The sequence below is a fragment of the Gallus gallus genome, chromosome Z, assembly GCF_016699485.2.
Source record: "Gallus gallus isolate bGalGal1 chromosome Z, bGalGal1.mat.broiler.GRCg7b, whole genome shotgun sequence".
Lineage (NCBI taxonomy): Eukaryota > Metazoa > Chordata > Aves > Galliformes > Phasianidae > Gallus > Gallus gallus.
In genome coordinates this window covers 2,962,983-2,986,049 of record NC_052572.1, presented here as the reverse complement: position 1 = coordinate 2,986,049, position 23,067 = coordinate 2,962,983, and the positions used below count along the sequence as shown (strand labels likewise).

General features: G+C 39.1%; 1 protein-coding gene across 4 annotated transcripts in view; it reads left to right on the top strand.

Annotated features, from left to right (window-relative positions):
* The window catches only part of SETBP1 (SET binding protein 1), a 269,348-nt gene extending 246,750 nt beyond the window's left edge, over positions 1-22,598 (top strand). For all 4 annotated transcript variants that reach the window (XM_015277426.4, XM_001233853.7, XM_046905640.1 and 1 more), the window contains 2 exons: positions 13,917-14,084; positions 20,124-22,598. In XM_015277426.4, the coding sequence (XP_015132912.2) occupies positions 13,917-14,084; positions 20,124-20,680 (725 nt within the window). In that variant the 3' untranslated portion in view covers positions 20,681-22,598. The remainder of the gene's footprint in view (positions 1-13,916; positions 14,085-20,123) is intronic.
* Positions 22,599-23,067: the final 469 nt, after the last annotated feature.

Below are 23,067 nucleotides of genomic sequence, written 5' to 3'. Positions count from 1 at the left end.
AGATCATAAGGCAGCCAGCATTCACCTTGCATTTGTATTCATGACTATACAAGGAAGAGGGCAGCAGCAGGTCAGGCCCACTGAGATTCACAGAGATTACTTTGTCGATGTGGGTTGTTTGTATTCTGATGGGGTGTTTTATAATCGACTCTTAAAACCGTGCCACAGCCTATTTGTTCTGGTTTCATGGCAGAGCAGATTGGAACATGAGAACAGTTGTGGTTTTCCAGGGTTTGATTTTATTTTCTTTCATTTTGTTGTAGGAATGGTATTACATCTCCTCTTAAAATTTTACTCAAAAGATCCCAAAGTTTCCAAAATGTAAAGTGCTTGCCAGTGGATATGGTTTAGGATCAGACCTGGCAAGCATTCCCTGGTTTGTCAAGTCTGCTCACCCACAAATTCTGGCAGCTAGCTCAGTGCTGGATCTTTCCCAAACAACATGACAGCGTCCACGTTTGGGAGCAAGTCCCCCTCATCTGTCTCACAGCAGCCCCAGCCTCTTGCAACAGCTTCTGCTTTGTAGAACCATGGCCCACATGCACTCAGTACGAGACCCAAAACAGGGCAACCCCTCCCTTTCTTTTGCTTTTATATGTTGATCTTGGCTGGCTGCTGGAGTCCCACCCAGCTGATTTCTCATTCTCATTCTTCAACAGAGGGATCTGAGACACCTTGTTTCTCCAGCCCTCATGCCTCAAAAAATGTGCACTGATTGCACCCATCCTACTAATAGATCCGAGGTGATGGCTGTGATAGGAAACTGGGTTGGAGACCAAGAGAGGGAAGTCTTATCCCTCATTGAGCTGCTGTGTCATGATTAAGAGATATTTTGCCTGTAATTTGTCTGGCTGTATGTCTGCACAAGCCAATCTTAGCATCTCCAGGGGCAATTAACATCACCCAAATATAGGCTTCTGGTCCAAGTAGGATGAGTTTGTTCTTTGGAAATGTCTGCTTCTCTCAGTTACCATCACCCTAAAATATTCTAGCTTGAACTTCAGTGTGACACTCAAACATTTTGAGGGTTCGTATTTCCCATACTGTTTTTCTGATTCTTTCCTCTTTGTTTAGCAGCGTGGCCTGTTTCTCACTTTTTATATGTACTGTAACTCTTACAGTGGGACTCCAGATGTCAATGAAGCCAAGTGCTTCATCTAATTAATAATAATAACAAGGGAGAGTGATATACTCTTCATGCGAAAATTTATTTTTTTTTCTAATTTCTGCTCAGCTGAAGCAGCTCATTTCTCTTGAAATGCAATTGAAATGTCATTAGTATTTTCATTAGTGTGATGACTGATGGTACAAGGCAGGCAAGTAGATTTGGGGCCTAGGCTGATAAATTTTCATGACGTTTTTGTAAGACTGTGCTAAACACTTCAGAAGTCACATGCCAAGTGGTTCCAGATCATTTAAAAAAACAGAAGACTTCTTTTGTAGCTCTTGGAATGAGAATCAGCCACACAGCTAAACAGAAATAGCACTGCAATCCCTGGAAATGCCCAGCACTTGCTAAACACTTTTTTTCTCTTTATTGAAACAGTTAATCTTCATCAAAGATGATATTTTACTGATGTAACTTTAACATTTTGAAGTTTTTTTTTGTGTGTTTTTTTTTCCTCCCCATCCCTGAGGATTCGCATCTCTAGATAAGATGGATTTTATGTTTGTGGGGAGAAGAGAAATTCCTGTGGAGAAGCCCAGCGTAAGACCTAATCATAACTTAGGTTCCCTTTAGAGGCATTTTTGAGAGGCTGAAAGTATTTAACTGATACATGTGCACAAGCCATCTTGTCAATTTGACTTCCAGAGCATTTTCCCATCACTAAATGAACAATGAAGAATGGATAAACAAGAAGGGAGAGAAATTGTTGAACTTAGTTAGTTGTCTAATCAGTCTGAGACACTTTGCCCTCTTTGCTTTGAGTTATCTCAAAGACACTGATGAAATGAATTATACATTCGGGATGGCTTGTGCTTATATCTGCTGGATAGGCTATATTAATTTCATTGATTCCTTCTGTTTGTGATAGCAATTACAAAGCTATGTCTTGTAAGTCCATGCAGTTTTGAATTTCAGGGGTTTTAGATTTTTTTTAATGCTCATTTTACTAGGAGAAGGGAAATAAAAAGTACTCCCCTCTTTGCCATATCAAGCAAAAAACCTTTGTCATAGGACAGAAAAAGAAGTTTCTTTCTTTCTACCCGAGTAACAAATTCATCCTGAAGAAGTATGGGAAGTTTCCATGGTTTTTAATATATACTTTATATACTTCGGTGCCTTGCACTACAACCATTTTCTTCCTATTCAGGGAAGAGTTGACAGGGCATGTTTGTGTTGTTCCTTCATTGGTGACAAGGGGATATTTACAATGATGAGATATATCCCTACCCACAAGAGACTTTGGGACAAGCAAAGATGAAGGCTCAGGATTCGATTCATTTGCTAACATGTAGTTGTCAGCTGTCATTTGAGAAGCTTAGGATATTCTGCCTGGCCTCCAGCTGCTCTTGCAGAAGGGCAGAGGTCTTGCCTGAGGTCCTTTATCATATCTGCCAGCCAGCCTTGGAGGTTTTAAATACCTCAGGGCATTTCAAACACAACCAGGTGCCTGCATAGAGCTTACACTCCTGGCCCAGGGATGTACTATTCATATTTTAGCCTCTCTATTTGAGCATGAGGAACTTAAACCTGGCCATTTGACATTTGACCATCGAGCTTCTGGAGGGATGGATCCTCTCACCAGCAGAAGATAGCTATGTGAGTTAGATGCCTCCATTTTTATTACAGTTGGTAAAAGTTTAGCCAGCATATCCTGCAGAGTAATTTGTCTTGGAATAAAGAAAACCACTGCTTTTTTCTTTTGAATCACCCACTCCACTTTTTTTGACTATTAGTTTGGTCTCTGTTGCCTGTAATAGGAGCTTAGATTCATAGTTCTCATGTAGAAACCAGGCTGTTGCCACCTAAAGTTAGATGAAATGAACCACTTCTATTCTCATAACATCTTAAGGGGGGCATAAGTAAAAATCTGAATATTTGATCTTTCAGACAAAACTCACAGTAGTGAATGGGGTTGAGGTGTTTTACTGGCAGCTGTCCCAGTAGGAGGAAAGGCCACTCTCTGTGGCTTTTCATGCTTAAAATTCTAAAGAAGATCTCTTTAGATTTCTTTCTCCAGGGATTCTTGTTTTCCTGCAGAACTTGCACAGTCGGATGTTGGAAACAATTGTCTGAATCTAGAACCTACCGTTAGTAAATCCTTACAGAGATGTAAACACTATTAACTTAATTTCAAGCACAGAGGTTGGAGATACTATTCTTGGCAGATTCCTGAACTTCATTGTTTTTTTCTGTAGTTTGACGGTCCGATCAAAATTTCAGTCAGAGTCAGATTTTCAGCAGATTCTGCCACTGTTAAAAATATCCATTTCATTAATAAACTTCTACTACCACAGCAAAGCAATTTCAATTAAAGGAAAGTTCTGCTTGCATCTTTTCTATCAAGAAAAGATATCCCAGAGCTTTCTGGATCCTTAAATTCCCGCCCTGATATATCTTACTGTATTTGGTCTGCATAGTACTGTATTATAAGTATATATGGTTATGTGGACAAAAATTAATTGGATAAGGACCTAGAACATCTTTTTAGATATTACTAAACAAGAAAATTGAAGCTAAGCTTGCCGTAAAGTTATACTGAAAAGCACTCTGGAAATATGGAGTGATATTGACATAGATATTCAGCATTCAAGTTGATAACATAACTCCAAATGTCAGTGGTTAAGAGCATTTAGGGTTTTCCCAGTATGCCCTTTATTCCCTGTTTCATTCCACTTTGCACTCTTCACCTCTTTAACCTCTTCTTCATCAGTCAGATCCCTTCTTGTGTCTGTGTTCCATGGAGGCATTCTCTGACCTTATTACACATGGTCTCTCTGCCATCCTTCTTACACTGCTAAAGGAAACATTCTGCAGCAAGAATTTTAATGAAAATCACTCTCAATGAAGTATTTCCTATCAGAATTTTAATTGAAAAAAAATGTCAGACCCAAATGCTTTATGCTACGGTTTGTATCAGAGCAACAGTTATCACTGAAATTTTTGATAGGGTACAAGAGAGATCATTTTCAGAATGCCATTAGAATAGAGCAACAATTAAAGTACAATATACTACAGCGCTAACTAATTATTAAAATTTCGTTGCTAAGGTTAATTGGTAATAACACTTATGATCTTACCTATACATCTATTTAAATAGATTTCAGTTTTCATATTCCAGTCAATTACTGTGGTTTTCAGAATAAATGCCCTGTATCTGTTGATCTGAAATATTGAGAGGGAGAGGAACGATATATGCACTCCCAGTGTGTATTATTTTTCATTCCTAGTGCTGATAAAGCAAGCACTCATTTTAGTGATAAATCAGCATTAAAGTGGGATAAATGGACTCAGATATTAAAACAAAGTCAGCACAAGATCTTCTAAAAATAAAAACTCCTCCATTACAGTCTCCTAGATTGTAGGGCATACTGGGAGTTCCATTAAGAGCTGAGATTTTATTTCCAGTGAATGTCGTACTCAGAGTATTTCTCATTGTATGAACTGGAGCATAGCTTGTTATACATAAAGAAGAGAAATGAAATGCCCAGGCTGCTCAGCGGGGAGGATTCTAGCTGGAAAGTCAGCAGTCTTGGATGTTCTTATCAGCTCTCTGACTGAATTCAGGGAAAGGATTTCAGCTCATCTTTATCCCACCTGTTCCCAAGTGCCTACCACTGTGACACAGCTGCCTTTGATTGCGGCTACAGTGACTAGAAAGGTGTGAACCCCTCTGGAGAGAAGGTCAGATATTTCGGGACTAAGCCAGATGGTGGAGATGCCCACCTGGTTCTTTGGTATTCCTTTTGTGCAGTGAGCATTTGGGTTCCAGTAACATCTCTGGTACAGCTTACCGTTCTAACACAGACATCTCCACCGATCTACTACTACTGAAATCATTGTAATGCAAATATGGCATTTGAGTTACAAAGGAAAAAGCATCATATAAGGTGTTTTTTTTTTTTTTTTTGGTTGTTGTTGTTATTTTGTTTCGTTGGGTTTTTTTTACGTTATTCAGATACACATGCAGAGAGAACCTAAGCCATGTAATTTCTGGTGGAATATTGTGCTCTGTTTTCTCAGTGGAGGTATCTTAAGTCAAACTTGTTCAGCAAGATTTTTGCTAATAATTTTGCTTACTGCTCTTAGCTTTCACGACCTTTTCTACATTAGATGTGCCTGAAAAATGACTCCATCATTACACCAGCCCCATCCTGGTGCCTCATTCATCCTCCCCCACCAGCAACTTGACTCTTCTGCCCATGTCTCATGCCAGCAACTCTCCTACCAAAGCTGTCACCGTCCCATTTAATCTGTGATAAATACAAACTGCTCCCAACTCCATTTGCCTAGGGGATATCAGCTCTATCTGCCACATTTAAAAATGATCATCCCTGTTGTTAAGAAAAACAACAACTCCAAACACCCACCCTTGACTTTTCTCATTACTTACGGACTGAAATTTCCCCATCTGTCTTTCCTCAGCTGTGTTCTTGAGAAATAAATCCTAGCTCCTGTTTCCTTCCTCCCGAGTGAGCATATCGTCATCCACTATGACAGTTCATTTCAGCGTGACTACTCATCTCTAAGCTGGTTCTTGCTTCCAGCTACCTATATGTATTTTTTTTTATTATTTCTGCCCTTCAGAATACCTAATGGCTTTTAATGCCTTAAAAAAGAGCCCTTTAGCTCACTCTTCCACCCTATCCTCCTGTGCTTCCTCAAACACTTATTTTCGTTTCTCATCTTTCAAAGCTTTTAATGTTTGTCCTTCCCCCTCTGCAAGAGAAGTTAGTTCTTCATCACTGTGTATTAAATGATTCATTCGTTGAAATATTTCACGGCAAATTTAATTTCTTCAGCGCCATCAATTTCTGTCTGTCTCTCTTTATTCTGTCTGTCTCCAGCAACTGTAAACTGTATCTTTCTGTTCAATGAAAGTTCCAGGCTCTGGGCAGGACAAACCTTTGACTCTGAACCTATTAACAAGTCCCTGTAGCTTAAATCTGTGTTCACAAGGCCAGGGATATTGGAGCCTTTGACTCTGAATTAGCCTTTTGAACCCTTGGGTTTTTCTCTCATTAAATTTATTGATTGCTGTCACCTGACAAAAGCTCACACAGTCTTCTACTTTGATCCAAGTTCTGCTGGAAATCGTCTTGTCATATGTTCATCAGTTCCTGGCATGACAAATTCTGGTGGTTTCTTCCTTGGTATTTTCAAACGCCAATTCCACCCTGCCTGAAGGAAAGGGGGCTGGAGGGGACTGAGCACTAGCACACTCAGCCCCCTTCGGTCATTGTCCTGTACTGTTCTGGCATCTGAACTGTTTCCATCAGCTCCATTAAATCAGTTTTCATCTTTCAGTCCTTGAAGGGTTGAACTTCTCTGCACACATCATTTCGATTCCCATGGCCAAAGATGCACATCTGTTATTTCTCAGTCCTCTGTTTCATGTCTCCTCTATTTTCCTGTTGGCAATATGCAGAGGAGGGTGGAAGGGAATGAGATGGAGGATTCCATGGGAAAAGCAACGCCATAACAAAACCAAAATGCGAGGCTTAAGACTCCATCTCCTAGAAAGCCCAGTAATAGAAAATACAAGTTGGAAACAGTTGGAAGATTGGCATTTTAAATCAAATTACAGCTGATCATCCTCTTAGCTGGAAGGGCAAAGGGGGCAGGAATCATCATCTGGATGATGAGCAAAATAACATGTTCTTATTATTTCCTCTTTGGATTTAGTTCTTACATGGCGAATGACAACAGCTAGATGGTTTTCAAACATTACATGACATTACATAGCCCAGTGCAGTCCTGGGACCCACCTCCCTAAAGGGAAAGATGAGTTGAGTCCTCTACAGGCAACCCCACATCTGTATATAGCAATAGCATTTGCTCTGCTTGCAAGGAATGCTTTCTGTGGCCTCAGGTATGCAACAGTTGCCACTATGCTTCCTGTCAGGAAACACAATTATCTCCAGGACAGTGAAGAGGACTTGAGTTTCTTGAACTCAGGCACAGAGATTCACCCAAGTAGAAAGGAATGGCAAGATGCATTTAACCTCATTAGTTTCAGTAGGGCTGACTTTGTGCAATCCATCAGTGTACAGATACATTAGGGGAACTGAACTATTTCCACATCTCATTTACATAATGGATGGGATGTGAAATGAGTCCTATGGAAGAGAAGCACCCTGGAGGCACAAAAGTTTATCACAATATGTAAGAGTTCTTTTAGATCATTGCATTAAATTTCCACTAACAAGATAACAAATTAATTGTCTGTATTACTGTACTAACCCAAAGCGGATAAAGTGTATGATTTCAGCAGAAGGCAGCTGTTTAAGACAGCTTGGTGGCTATGGGAGGAGGCAGAAGAGATTAGTATGTCTCCCAGCATTTACGTTCCATGATGCCAGCCCTCCTCTTGCCCCTTTAAGAAATCTGGCTCTTCTCTAATCTGATGTTGGACTTGAGCTTTATTAGTGAAGTGAGGGAGAATGAGTAAATCAACTGTATCAGACAAGCCTCAGGACATCTGGAAATTGATCATTCTGCAGAAATAAGCACTCTCTGTTTATTAGCTGGGAGTTCATCACTATCGCTTCTCTTTATCCAATTCCTAAGAGATTTCAAAGCTATCATCACAGCATTAGCTCTTCTGACTGTGCTACTGCAGATAAAGATCAGAAGATCTATCTAATGATGGCTTTCTCAGTCTCTCTCTCTCTTTCTCTAAAGATATCCCCATTTTAAAAAAGAAAGAAAAAAGAAAAGAAAAATAAAAGAAAAAAAAGTAAGAAAGTAGCTGGAATGAAATAAAGCAGTCTCCGTGTCTTAAATTTTTGCCTGTTGGCAATGAGAGTAATTTTTTTATTATTCTACAGGAAGTTGGTTTTATTCAGGGGGATACATGCTGTAGAACAGAAAATCCTTTAGAGAGGTGAAATTTGAGGTTTCTAATGCAGTAGAGGAAAAAGAAGGGAGATAAAAGGACCCGAAGCCATAAAGCAGTGCTGTACGTTGAAAGTACAGTTATTTTAAAATGATAATACACGTCAAATAGAATCCAGGGAAATGAATTCCATAAGCTAGAAAGGTAATAATATTACTTTAAGAAGAATAATTACTTTCCTTAACTGCATTTATCACAGAGTAATTCAGTTCTCCCTTCTGGAATGTGACGCAATGCCAAACTTCTGACTGATTTATTTAAAATTAGCCTTTAAAAAGATTCACCCAGATACAAGGCTTCTTCTGGTTCTTTATTCAAAACATCGTAGCTATCAAAATGCAAATACTGTGACTAACTTAATGTTTAAATGTGCATTCCTGTGCAACTGCTCTATGTAGCTACACTGTGCAAAGAGAGTGGGAGAAAAATTGTAAGAGTTTCCTGATAACAATAGTGGGATGCATAAACAAGTTAAGTACAGCCATGGATTTACAAAATCTGTGGGGAGTGTGAAATCCAAATCAAGGTACTTACTAAAGACAAATCTTCCCCATCAGAAACTTTGCAGTAATCAATTTTATCACCTGATTTTCTCACTTTTTTCAATGGCAAAATAATATCGATCATTTTTTAACTGGTACTTAGAGTTCCAGGCTGGCTGCATGTTGTACTAGCTTATTCACACAAATAAAAGAAGAAAAGGTAGATGTTGTCCAACAACTTTTCCATATAGGTACAAAATGAGAAAAAACAGATGAATGCAATAAGCAGAGTGAACACGATATAACAGTGAAGCAAAGAGAGTTAATTAATCCATTTGTACAGAACCTAGCACTGTGGTGCTAGACCACATTACTTGCAGTGTAAGAACTTAATAACAACAATAATAATGACTAGGCCTTTAAAATTAATGTATTAATTATCAGCCAGAGCTCATAAGTTGCTTAGCAAGTACCAGGGGACCCATAAATCTTTAAGTAAAGGACCCATTTTACATCAGTATTGTTTTGCCTCATACACAGAATTTCTGTCAGTTTGCCTTGAACTAGAATAGTGCTACTTGTGGTTCACCTTTCTATTAATGATCATCATGATTATTTATTTATAATCATGCCATTATTGTGTTAGGTTCTTGATAATCTCCTTCGTTTACATCTACCTCTGCTTTTGAAGCTGTCTTTTGCCTTTGCCCTTTCTCATTTAGAAGTAATGATTGATTTTCTCCCTGCTCTGCTGCTCATTGTTCACTTGCATGTGCATGCACTGTTGTCTGTGATATCAGCAAGACTCAGATAACTGAAGACAAGAGTCTTTCATGGGGTGAAGTAGTCTCTAAATCTGAGGAAATAAACAAAGATCAACTGGGAAGTGTTAAAAAAAAAAAAAGATGAAGTAACACTTGAGACGTGGGTAGAGAATGAATTTTAATGAGCCCCCTTTCACTGTGATATGAACTATTTATTTTTACTTTATTCAAATATGTGCTGAACTAGGGTGATCTCTTATTTCAGATTTCCTAAACAAAGCACCCCAAATGACTAGAAATTGTCCAATGAAGGGTGGTGATCCCACATCAGTGGGTCAGTTTGATTGAGGGATGAACATCCTGGTACAGTAGTGTGAATCACAGCTGTGAGAAAACTGTTACAACTCCATGGTTGTCCAGTGGTGCCTCCAATTCCCAGTTATCATTTTGATATTTGGGAAAGAAACCCAATGATCCTTCCTTATTGTGTGTTTCAAATCCGTAATTTATTCCTGTTCCTCAATGCAGAGGCAAAATTCAGCGAGGCAAGTGATACAGGCTCAAGAAACCAAGTGTATAATACAAAAGACAGATGGCCAAACCCATGATTCACCAGTGATGAGCTGCAATTGGGCCACGTAGACTTTGAAGTAATTCATTACATTCGTACCTCTTCTGTAGGGGGAGGATTTTTTCTCAATGATTTGTATGACCTTGCTAAACCCAAGTAGGTGGTAATTGAGCAGCAACTACTTCTTCAAAAGAAACAGAATAAAAATATTGAAAATATTGACTCACTCCAAAGGCAGTAAGCAGCACTTTGGTCTTTGACCTTTAAGCATCCTAGGGTAGTCAATAACCTGGCTGTTAGATGCTGTGCCTGCCACTGATTTTGATTTGGGAGTAGTTTAACCTTGAACCAAGATCCAAGTAACCACGGCAACAGGAAGTCGGCCTCTCCATCCAAGGAGTGGGAATCCATAAATCAAGGTCCCTAATGCAAACACTGTGTGCAGGTAGAGATTTGAGAGGATAAGTGGTTTGTGAGGGATTACCTTTGAAAAATGAATGACTGTCCCTTGATATGTTGAAGCACAGCTTCACAGAGACCTTTTTTTATCAATAGAGGTCAACAGGTTACAGCTGCATGTTTTCATACAGCTCTTTATATAGGCCCTTCAGTTTAATTAGACCCAGATGTTGAATTTATGGGGTTGTTATATGCACATGCATATATATGTATGTATATTGATACATACACCCACACATACACACCTCTCTTATGCAAAATCCACATTCATGAAAAAGTAATGTTAAGCTTCAAACTCAAGCACTATGGGGTGGTGAAGCCTTAGTTTTGCATATGCACAGTTCCATAGTCCTGGGATCACATAGGCATTATTGTCTGGCCAAATATTCCTGTCTTTCTGTGGAACACTGCTTTATTCAATGTATAGCACTCACCTAATGAACAGCTATTTGGTAGTTTGATTTTCCTCTCCCTATTCAGTGTGTGACCCCATGTCTCATTTATTCCACATTTCTAAGCCTTGCTATGAATAGATGAATGTTTCATGAATGTTGATAATTTTATTTTTGCAGCACTGCTCTTGAGATGAGGGGTATATTATTGTTCTCATTTGTAATAGAGAAGCTGAGCAGAGAGGGATTGAAGTTGAATGGATACAATTTGAGATGCTTAGTGCTCAATTTGAGTCTCTGGGAGAATGTGCAGCCTAATATGCAAAGGCTCCTCAGTATATCTCTTCCAAGCCACGACCTCTGACTGCAATTCTGTCTCAGCCCTGAATATTTCTGCTTTCAGACTCATTCTACTTTATTAACTTGCATGTTTTTAATCTAGACTCTTCTTCCAGACTCATTCATTCTGCAGCCCCTAATCTTTCAGACTCCTCTCACCAGTTCAGTCCTCTGCCTGTGTCTGATGGAGATCTTTTCCACAATTTCTGGGGCCACTTGTAGGTTCCTAACTATTTATCATTTTGCATGCAAGGACAAAGGTAGAAACTCTCATAGCAGCTCCAACTGTGAATGCAATGTTTATATCTGGAATGTCTGAGTACTGCCAACAGGGGCAGCAAACTGCTTGGAGATCATCTTGATCTTCTGAGAACCTCTTTGAAGATTTTTAAGGGACTTTTTGAGGAACTACCAGATGCTATCCAGGTGTGGTCAGGGAGAGCAATGGGTGCTAACTGCTGCAGAAGATGAAGGCCCCAGTCTCCTGACCTGACCTGCTGTCAGTTTTCCAATAGCCTGGAACTTAGATCAGTGACATTGTGGAGAAGCATCCAAGGCTTCAGCAGTCCTTGGACTGATAATACTGCTGGACTTTTGGAGTTCAGGAGTTTGTCAGTTATGGCGAAGTGTCTCCAAAGGCTGTAATCAAAGCCATGAGGATGCAAGTGATTTTCTCCTCAGTCATGCAAGTGGGATGGAAGGGCTTGAAGAAGACTGAATAGTTTTTGTGTATTAACAACTCATTGTGCAGCACTGTGGTATTGACAAAATTTTTATGACCATGGCATCCTCTTTGAGGTTAGAGAACCTCAAACTGAGAAGAGTTTCACCTGAGTAGAAAGAATAAAAGCATCTTTCCAACAGCCTGGCCAAATTGGTAAGGAAAGCTTTAAACTAGAAGTGACAGGGAAAAAAGATGGTGACCCACAACCAAGTGAGGAAGTGGTAAAGCAGGTTGGCAAGAAAAGGTGATAAAAAAAAGCAGTAGAAAGGCATGAAGCAATGCCTAAGGATTAGTGATGAACCAGCTGAGAGCCTACAAGTCAGTATTCACAAGCAGAGTAATATGGACAGTGTGGGTGTTTGCTATAGATCACCTGATTAGAAAAAAGGAGAAGAGGCCTTTTTTAGTTGCTGAGAAGAAGCCTCATGTTCACCTCAGTAAGAGAGGAAGAAGCAAAGGAGAAAGGAGGACTGCAGCCTGCTTTGAAAAATCTTACTGGATCATGGGATACAGCCCTGGAGAAAAGTGAATTTGAGAACTTGTTGATTTTCAATTACCTTCTCCAAATGCAAAAATGTTCCACAACAGTGAGCATCAATTCAAGCAAAGGTAGCAAGAGACTTGCATGCATGAACAAAGAGCAACTAACTAATGTCAGACTTGGAAAGTAAGCAAAAAAAAAAGGAGGAAGCAGGAACTGTTGGAAAAACATAGAGAAAATATCTAAGCATGCAGAGGTGGGCTCATGAAAGCCAAGGCCTGTCTGGAATAGAATCTAGTGAGGGCAGATGGATAACACAGACTGTTCCTACAGGTACAGGAGCGGGGGGGGGGGGGGGGGGGGGAAAGACTAGGGAAAATGTTGGCACAGTGCTGAATGGAACAGAGATGCTTGTGGCAAAGGACATGGAATAAAAGAAAGTACTCAATGTCTTCTTCACCTTGTGCTTTTCTGATAAGTGCGGTCTTTAAGGACCAAAAGGTGATGAGAACTGTGAGGAAAGAAAACATATTTGTGGTATAGGAGGATCAGGTTAGGAAATATCTTAGTAGACTGGACATAGAAAAATGCAGAGATTTATGAAGCAGAAATCATCCCTGACCAGTGTGATGGTGCTTTTCTCTTTGCCCAAAGAGATTTTGAAACCTCCATCCTTGAAGATATTTAAAATCTAATTGGACGTGGTCCTGGGTAACTGGCTGACTGTGCTTGAGAAGGGAATTGGATTAGATGAGCTCCAGAATTTTCATCCAGCCTCAGCTCTTCCGTGATTTTATGAATCTTCATGTAATTTAATTCCCAAAAACTGTATTTTCTCTGAGGCTCATGTACAAATTGAGATTTGAAAAAAAGAAACTATTTAAGAAGAGCTACATTTGAAAAATGAGTGGCTGTCCTGAATATGTTGAAGTCCATTACTGCAGAGACTGGGGAAGGTTTTCATAAATTGGTAAAGATAGAACACAGAGTCCTCACCTTTGCTTCAGTCTCATGAAAGCAGAACTACTGGATTTTTATAAAATAACAACTGCTATGAGTTTACCAAAATCAACAAAATTCTCCCACTTTTTTTTCTGTAAAAAATACTGAGCTATTTTAGCTGACTTCTCGCTTAGTATATTCATGCTCTCATAGATGTATATGCTGTATATATCCACATAGGCAAACTCATAAAGATATCATATATAAATGAGCGGGCATACATTTGGATGTATAGACAGGAAGATCTAATATGTAAAATTTTAAAACTGATACTTTAAATTTAACACATTTATATGCCAAAAAAAATTTTTAAAAAAATGAGAAATTTAACAGCCCTGTTTGCATAGCTTTTATTTTCCTGGAATATTTGCCCTCTTCTGTATATTTCTATGGTTAATTCATTTCATGTTGTAATCCACATAAGAATAACAGTAACCCTTCAGGCAAAAGTATTAGAAATTACTAAAAAAATTGATCCCCATTAGCATCAAACCCACATTAGATCTTGAAATCAGGCACATACAGGGAAATATGAAAATATATTGAGGTGGCAAAGACAGTTACTGAGTACACAATTCCAGATATTCCACACTCTGGTTACTTCCTAAATGTTCATCCAAATTGTGTTTTCTTTCCCAGGAATTGTAGGCCCCCACTTAAAAGCAGACCAGACTTCACTTCACAGTAAAATGGAAAGTTCTGCCTGTAACATGATGACCAGAAGGAAACCAGCAACTGTAGAGAGTGTTACAATGCCGACTCCAGTATTATCTCTCCTACCTTCATCATCAGCAACATCTGAAGCAGGTAAAGTGGCTTCTCTCCACCCCTTCTACATCTCTTCCACCCTCTCTGTACTGGCACTGCACTGAAAAATATATGTTTTTACTGCTTTCCTTGATTTGAGTAGTCATTGCAAATGTGCATATCTGATGTGATAATCAGGCTGTAATTTTTCTTAACACTTTCTTACCATGATCACATCTTGGCATATCAAATCTACTTTATTCACATAACACTACTTGTACAATAATGAGGATACAAGTAACAAGAGCACTTATGGTCTAGCAGGGGACTGTGAAGTAAGGCTCTTGGGTTCCTTTCTCAGCCCTGTTGTTCATTTATTTGAATGTTCCCATCCGTGTAGCACGAATACCTAGTGAATAGCTAAGGAGCAGCTGAGATTTCTTTCAGCATACTTCATTGATTTTAGCATAATATTCTGTCTTGAAAATGTGAAGTTGTTTAGGGCAATGAACAGTGATCTAAAGCACATAGGAATAAATAAGCTAGAGTAACATGTTTTTCAATCAACTTATACTTTGTGCTTCTGTTTGGAATCACACTGGAAGGTGATACAGCTTAATACTGTCAGAAATCGAGCCAAGTCATTCCATCATCATCATGCTTTTTCTTGAGCTCAGATAGAGAAGCCGATCTTGAATTATGTAATAGTTTTCAGTGAATGGGGAACCCGCCATACCGTATCCTATGTGCAGCCATTAAGAATTTCTTAGTCTTGTTGAACATCTGAATCCACGTGAACAAAAAATGTATTTGTATCCCTCAGTTATGGTATGATAACATACTTAATTATTCATTTGAATGTGCTGTTTCAGTGCACTCCTTTTGATTTTCCTCTGGTTTCCTGAATAAAGAATGAAAACAAAGGACCCATGCTGCAAAGTGGCTTCTAAAAGGATAAATTTCTACATAACAAAATCAGGAGTTTTTGTTTAGCTTTTTATACTTTCCTATATATAAATTAATGACAGATTTTTAATGCAACAGAGAATGAAAGCACAGAAATATTTTATGATCACTTTCAAGGTGAAAGTGTATGCTTGACTGTACAGTTCATTCTTTCAATTTTCAGAAGACTAATTAAATTGTTGGTTTATCTGTAGCCCAGATGTTGAAATGATTTAGAGAAAACTGAAAGCAACTGTGTTAATGGGAAAACAGGACAGTGCTTTGGGTTTCCTGTAACTAATGGGGAGCTCCTTGAAAATCCCTCCATTCAAACCAAGTGGACACACTGAGCCCAGCTGTTGAGCAGTCTTCTTCATGCTGTGTTCTTGCAAGCAGCCTCAGGCAAATCTGAAAGGATAGAGAACAACAGGCAGTAAGATTGATCCCTAGTGCCACAAACACACCAAAGCCATCCAGAATAAAGTTAGAGGAGCAAGGAAAAACTTCCAAAGCGTCTGAAACACCTTGCCTCACTTCTGTGTTCTGTACCACTGTGCTGGAATGGCTTCTTCAGACCCCTGTAAGCTACTCTTGAGAACATATATATTTGGTAGAGATTTCTCTTATTGCCTCGAAAGCTAGTAAAGCTGTACTTTTTAAGACTAACGCCAATTCTTTCTTCTTTGAGGTAGCTTGGTAAGGTTATTTTTTTTACGGTAAGTAAGCAAGGAATGGAGGAGAAGTACAAAAGCGTTATTGGATAGAAAGAAGCAGCAGCTATGTGCAGCAGTAGTGCGTAATTTTCCAGATTGCTTTCATAACCAGCACTTGAGACAGAGCATTTGTAAAGAGAACTGAAGCGTGCATGTCTCTAATAGCATGGGGCAAGATTCAGACAGCAGTTTTCAGACAGCAGTCCAGAAATACAGGTGCTTGTCTGAATTGTCTATGTTTTGGGAGGCCAAACTGCTTCCTTCTCCCATTGCTCTCTAGTGATCTCTCAAAAATAAGGATACTCCATAATAGGTCCTCCTGTTATGTCTCCATATGGAGAAAGAGAAGTCTTTATTCTGACAGCTTTTTCTCTGATGGCCAAGTTCTGCCTTCTGTTAAGCTCTGACTGCTTTTTTCCATAGTACTGGATTTTCCAGTTATGTCCTCCTGCTCTCTGTTGTTGCAAGCCTCCAGGCAGGTTCTGTGGTGGGAAAAGTGTCTCTTCCAGTACCTCTTTGCTGTGTTGAATTCAAGCTGTCGCTGCTTTTAGCTATGTCTGGAGGAAGTATCCTGATTATAGTAAGCAGATCAGTGTCCTCAAATGTGAACAGTCACAGTACAAGGAAAGGTTCACGCAGCCCCATCCTGAGTCTGCATTGCATCAGCTATTTCCAGTCTCTGTTCACTTTGGCCAGGACTGTGCCAACAAGCTTCAGGCCTTCACAGAGGCAACACATAGCCTTGCAGCCTGGCAAGGTGCATATAGAATACTTTGTCTGGGCAGCAGTGTCTCCTCCCTCTACTCCTCTCCTCCCTGTACTGCCTTCTGTCCTGTAGTCTCCTCCATCAATAGGACGTTGCCATCACGCTGCACCACCTCTTAGAAGCATCCCATCTTCCTGTGCCTGTGTACAAACATGTTACTCTGACCAATTTCTTTCTTACCTCTTTTGAGATAAAGTTTACTAGATAGTGATAGAGGAAATTCCTCCTGCCAGAGCAAGGTTTCCACGTGCATATAGTAAAGTATGTACAAGAATAGAACAACAAAGCTTAAAAACAGGGCAGACCAACTTGGATCTAGGGTTGAGCAAGGTCTGTCTGAATAAAATGGAAAAGCTTAGTACTTACCTCTGGTTTTCGGCAAATCAGTGTATCACATGTCAATATGGCAAAAATATTTTATATCAAAGATTGCTGACCAAGAGCTTCCAGATGAGTTGATAACACCTGATGGCTCTCGCTTCAATAGTGGTTTATTTTGGCAGACCTCTCTAATATTTTGTCATAAGCACACCTCATCAAATCTTCCCCCTGCAGACCCATCAGATTCTTTTCCACATAGTCTCCCTTCTCCAAATTTAAAATCAGATGTCCCTGACTCTCAATAGTCAATATGATATTGGTTTTCCTAATACATCCTTTAAAAGCCTGACTTACAGGGATATTATTTATTCAAGATGTGCATTCTGACTATTGGCAGACTACATAACACAACTCTTGCAAGTTCAGTGGCTTGCTAGAGAGAAAAGCAAAAGCGTTAGTAGTTACTAATAAGCTTCCTGAGAAAAATCATGAACACTACAAAGCATCCAAAGCACTTACAAGAGAAAAAAATAGGAGAAAAAAATAATCCAGTAAGCCAGTATAGAACAATTCTATTTGTTTGTTTATTTGTTTTAAGAGGAATTGAGTTTCAGTCCAAACTGAAAGGGTCTGTTAGTCTGTAAATTTTTAAGAGAGCAAGGAAGTTTCTAGTCAATGAAGGAAGGCACTGGGTCTTCAGCTCTCAGGTTTACACCTATGTGTAGATAATTACCCATATATGTTAGTATATCAGCTGAGTTTGGAGAACAAGTTGCACTGAGCACTACACTCAGTTTCTGCCTATATGCTACTGAGATCCACTCAGGTCTCTAAGCCTCCATATCCTGGACATCTTGAGTGCCCAAGATACCCATCAGAGCTGTTACGACCAACAGAATAGCTGCACATATTATATTATTCAGTATCAGCAGTAAGGAGGATGTTGTGTCAAATGACAGTGAACTCCTGTTCTGAAAACAGAGCAGCAGAAGCACATCCTCTACTGTTTGTAGAAAGTAGGTCTCATTGACTTCAATGGGCTGATAATACTGAGCTGCAGAAAAAACAGATACTGATAGATCTCCGTAATGACATAAAATCATGCAGATTCTTCTTTTCAAATTAGTTTTCTGTCCTTTGGCTTGCTGTCTTTCCAATTAAAGATGAGACTAGTGCCAAATCTAATTTTACCGTTGGCCTTGCAATTTTATTTTATTTTATTTTATTTTATTTTATTTTATTTTATTTTATTCTGTATTTTTGCTAAAACTCCCATCTGCAAATTTACATCATTAACTTTCTGAGAAAAAAAAATGTATCTTGAACATAGGAGCTTTCAAAAAGTCTCAAAAATGGCTCACAACTATAGTAATAAAAGGCAAAATTTGGACAGCAGATGGTTTGCAAAGTGTTTGACTTATTAAATATTCTGACCTGAAGCTTCTCTCAGGATTTTGGAGGAACTCAAAGAAGCTGAATGCTTAGGACTGGAAATACTGGGACTTTGTATGTCAGTCATGAGTGAAGCCCCTGAGAGTAATGGTTTCGTATGACCAGAATCTAACTTCTTTTGATCAGATGACTGAGAAAGAGCTCACTGCCAGCTGTCTTTAGGGCTCTTACATCCATACTTTTTTAGGAGTGACCTACTTGAGAGAAATTTTGTGCAACTAATTAGATTCCCCTTAGTAATTTGGACATTTCATTTCCTTTCTCTTTTTTTACTTTGGTACCAAAATGACTGCATTCCTCTATTCTTTTGTCCTCTGTGAATCACAAAATGTAAATGGGTTTTATTTTTCTTTTTGGTGTGGGGAGTTGGTTGCATATGGAAAATGTATTTTGTTTTGTAATTAATGAAAACCAGACTTTGGGACATTGGCCATCCAGGTCTTTATTTATAAGAGAGCATATGTCTGTGTTTTGTTTATGACTCATTCCTACGTCTTGCATTGTAACTTGGGTTTGTTTATGCAAGCTCTTTGCTGAATCCAAGCAACATGGTAATGTAAGAGCCAATATTTTATGTGGTCCAAGAGGGGAGGACAGTAAGTAAGGCTTGTATGCCAAATCTGTCATAGTGAGCAAGGGAAGATTCTGCCACTTGATGGCTCCTGGTTATCTACAGAATTGCTACAGCAGCAACTTTATTTTAAACTGCTTCTAGAAGATTATGTTGTTAGCCATGAAGAGAGTGATAGCCCCCAAATGAACCTTTCTTGAAATCTTGGCTGCTCTGCAAACTTCAAGGATTTCAAACCCAAATGACTGCTTGACAGTCAGGTGTAAATTAGGTTTGCAAGTAGACATGGGCTGAGGTTAATTTAGTGGGATGTTTTAATCTTTACTGGAAAGAAATCATGAACTCCATCGTTTCTTTTCCAGTAGTGCAGAATTGATGTGTTAGGAGTAAAAGGGAGCAGCAATTATTCCAATAGCAGAATTAATACATTCTGTCTTTCTCACAAAGAGGTAGTTAGGTGTAATCTACTTGGAAATCTTGAACTCTGATCAGATACCGTGTTCATTAAAGGACAATGAAATAATTTAGGAAAAACAAACAAGATGTTATGTCCTAAGTAAAGGCCCAGAAGCCAACAAATGCTGGACTCTCTTTCCAGCTCTGACAATGACTCATGATGTGACCTTGGCAAGAGACTTAACTGCTTTGGACTTCATTCAGATCTAAAGTAAGTGATCAGAACCAGAAGGAGTGAGCTTGCTTCAGGGGCCATTAAAGTCAATTATATGACAGAGTAGTTTCAGCTAGTTTCTGCAGAGATGATGGTAAAGAAATCCAGGCAGAATTAATGAGTTTAACACAAGTGCAGTAAGCCACTGAACTTGCCTGTGCCCAGTAGTTTCAGTAACAAACACTTTTAATACTATCTGATATCCAAGCATTAAAGACCAGGGTGAAGATATCAGGTGTGTATATTTGGAGTATATGAAGTTCAGTAGTTACGGCAGACCAGTGTGACACCTGTGCTAAGCAGCCCTTTTTTTTGCTCCCACTAGAGGAAAGAGACTGAATCAAACCCACAGTAAAACACTGCTGTAGAAAAGTTTTCTTACTTTAGAAGTCAAGAGAGAGATCTCTGAGCACAACTTAAACTCAGGTTGTCATCTGGAATGGTAGAAGGAGAGGTAACAACAATTCTTCTGGGACTGCACTAAATTCCCCCTTTTTTTTTCTTATATTGCTTTTCTATGCAGAGTCCTTTCACACATCTACTTCTTCAGTAGTCATATTCAGCCTATCGGGCTTGAAAGTTCCCAGTCTTCATAATACTGAAGGCAGAGTTTCCATTCACTTGTTTGATCCAGTCCTGTTTCTGTCCTGTCTCTCAACAGCCAGTCCACCGCTGAAAAAAAGGTTCAAGCGCCGTGAAATTGAAGCAATCCAGTGTGAGGTGCGCAAGATGTGTAACTACACCAAGATCCTGTCCACAAAGAAGAACCTGGATCATGTAAACAAGATCTTGAAAGCCAAGCGGCTGCAGAGACAATCAAAAACAGGCAATAACTTTGTCAAGAAGCGGAGGGGCCGTCCACGTAAGCAACCTCTCTCCTTTGATGAAGATTCCAGAGACCAAATGCCCGTTCTGGAGAAATGCATTGACCTTCCCAGCAAAAGAGGTCAGAAGCCAACACTGAATCCATTGCTGTTGGAGCAAGCAGCCACTCAAGACACAATCATGGCCACCATTGAGGCTGTCATACACATGGCTCGAGAAACACCACCGCCACCTCCTCCTCTTCCTCCTCCGCCACCGCCGCCCCCTCTCCCTCTGCCCCGAACACCCAGGCTTGGGAAAAGGAAGAGCAAGTCACCACAAGAGGAGGAGGATGACATGAAAGTGAAGCGGCACCGGAAAGGCAGAGGAAGTGAAAGTGAAGGCCTTCCCTAAGGCCAGCACACCCTGTTGGACATCTAGTGCTGATAGCAGGGTATGTCAGGACTGACAGACTGGAGGAATACAGTCTGCTTTGCCCCCAAGGCAGCACTGGACTTGTCACTTGGGTGGCCAAAACTTATTATGGAGAGATGGGGATCACATCTTCCTCTTCATCGCTTCGGTCCCAGTCCCCCGGGAAAGAGGGGGAAAGGGTGAAGAGATGGAAAGGTGGGGATAAGGGGGGTGGGGGGATTTCTAAGTTGGGGATATTGTCTACTTTGCAGTTTCCAAAACTAATCAACATCTCAGCATTGCTGTGCTCACACCGTACCTGGAGGCGGGAGGTCATCCTCGCAGAGAGCTGAGCATTGTTGCTAGGGCTGCATGCTCAACTCAGATTCTGTTTGGTGGGCCAGGTGAAACTAAGAGTAACCATACCATAGTAGAAATCACTGTTAAAAAAAGAAAAAGAAAAAGAAAAAAAAAAAAGGAAAAAAAAAGAAAGAAAAAAAGAAATAAAAAGGAAAAAAAAAGAAAAAAGCAAGAAAAAAATAGCGTAATTTTCTCAACTGTGATCTTGGTTATAATATGTTTGAATTTTTTTTTTTTTTTCAGTTTTATATACCTACCAGGTTTTGGGGCAACATAACCCAAAATGCCTGACTCCTGCTAGAACTATATATATTTTTTTTCTCATTTACTTGCCTAGTTACAACTAGCTGCAATATAGGCAATAGAAAAGTAGAGCCTTACACACGCACACACTCATTCCGAGTGCTATCCCAAGGAACAACAGAATATCACAGCATTTCTAATAAGGCGTACAAGGATATTCAGTTATGATAGCACATTTCTATGAAGCAACTTGGCATTTCCAATGGCATGTGAAAAAGGGGTCATCCATCAACCAAGTTGTTTTGATGCTCGGTACATATGAGTAAAGAACAGCAAGACACTTCTGGGGAATAGAGTTATAGTAAACACGGACAAAATCACCAAAAAAAATAAAAATAAAAATAAAAATAAAAAAGAGAAAAAAGAGAAAAGAAAAAAGTAGAACAGAAAAAATAGAGTAAAAAACAGGGCCCAAAAGTTCCAGTTTTTACCACCTGAAGTTCCCAGGGAAAATGATGGGAAATCCAGGCTCCAAATTATTTGCATTGGGTAGCAATGCCTTGATATGTACTTTTAAAGAAAATAGATAAAGTAGATTGTTTTAAAAAATAGAGAACAAAACCCTATGGAAAATAGATTATTTCTTGGCAATTATTTCTTAAAAAAGAAAAGGAATAAGTGTTCTTACCTGAAAATAAAAATAAGAGTGTTCAAAGGGTATCACCACTGCAATTGTATTAATGCCACTTTGGACATGTTCTCCAAGTTGTGGTTGCCTTAATAAACTAAAAAAAAAAATTTTTTTTTGTACATAATGTAATTATAAAGCTCTCAGTCTGCATGGATGCAAACTGTGTGTGACAAATCGTCTCTTTAAATGGTCAGTTCAAATTGTACATTTCTCATTCGAGTTGTACGTTAACCATTGATCTAACTTGGGTAAAATACCTAAGCTCCATTTCCACAGCCCAATTAAAATGTTTAACTCAAACAAAGACTGAACGTGAAGCTGTTCCATTGCAGTAAAAATAGTTTTGTTTTGTTTTGTTTTGATTTTTTAAGGAAAAAAAAAAAAGCATTCAGTTGTTAAAATTTGAAATATGTACTTTCAATTTATTTTATTTCTTTTTAAAGTCCTTCAGTACACCCAACACCTGGCATGGCAAGATGGATAATAAAATGGGAGGGGGGAGGGAAAATTCCAGCAAGGGAGTGGGGAGTGGAATTATTTAATGATTCACAAGCCAACTGTTATTCACTTTTTTGAGAAATCCTTAATTGGCATATTGCCAAGAAAACTTCAAATAGCACGACATTAAAAAAATTTAAAAAAAGACAACAAACAAGTCCCCACCAAAAAAAAAAAAAAAAAAAATCCTTTCTCTTCTGTTATTTATTTACAAAAAATCATATCAAGACTATAGTGTTAAAGGGACACTGTAAACATTTAACTCATTATTTTTAGAGACTGATTTTTCTTCTGTGATAGCACTTTAGCTTATTAAAACTGAATGCATTTGGGGTTTGGACTGGGGTTGGGGGGCTGGGAGAGGGTTTTGGGTTTTTTTTTGAGGCTGGAACAATTCTTGAGATCCTTTCTCCTTACAGCTGATAAGATGGATCACAGAAGTTTGTTTCCAATTTGTTTTGCAACATTCATCATGCTCATTTGCGCTTTTTGTTTTCCAATTAATGCAGCTTAGAAATAAACTGACCGGTTGCTCTTCTGTTACAACCAACTTTGCTTTTCAGTTCTCTCGAATCAGCACAGTGTTATTGACTGA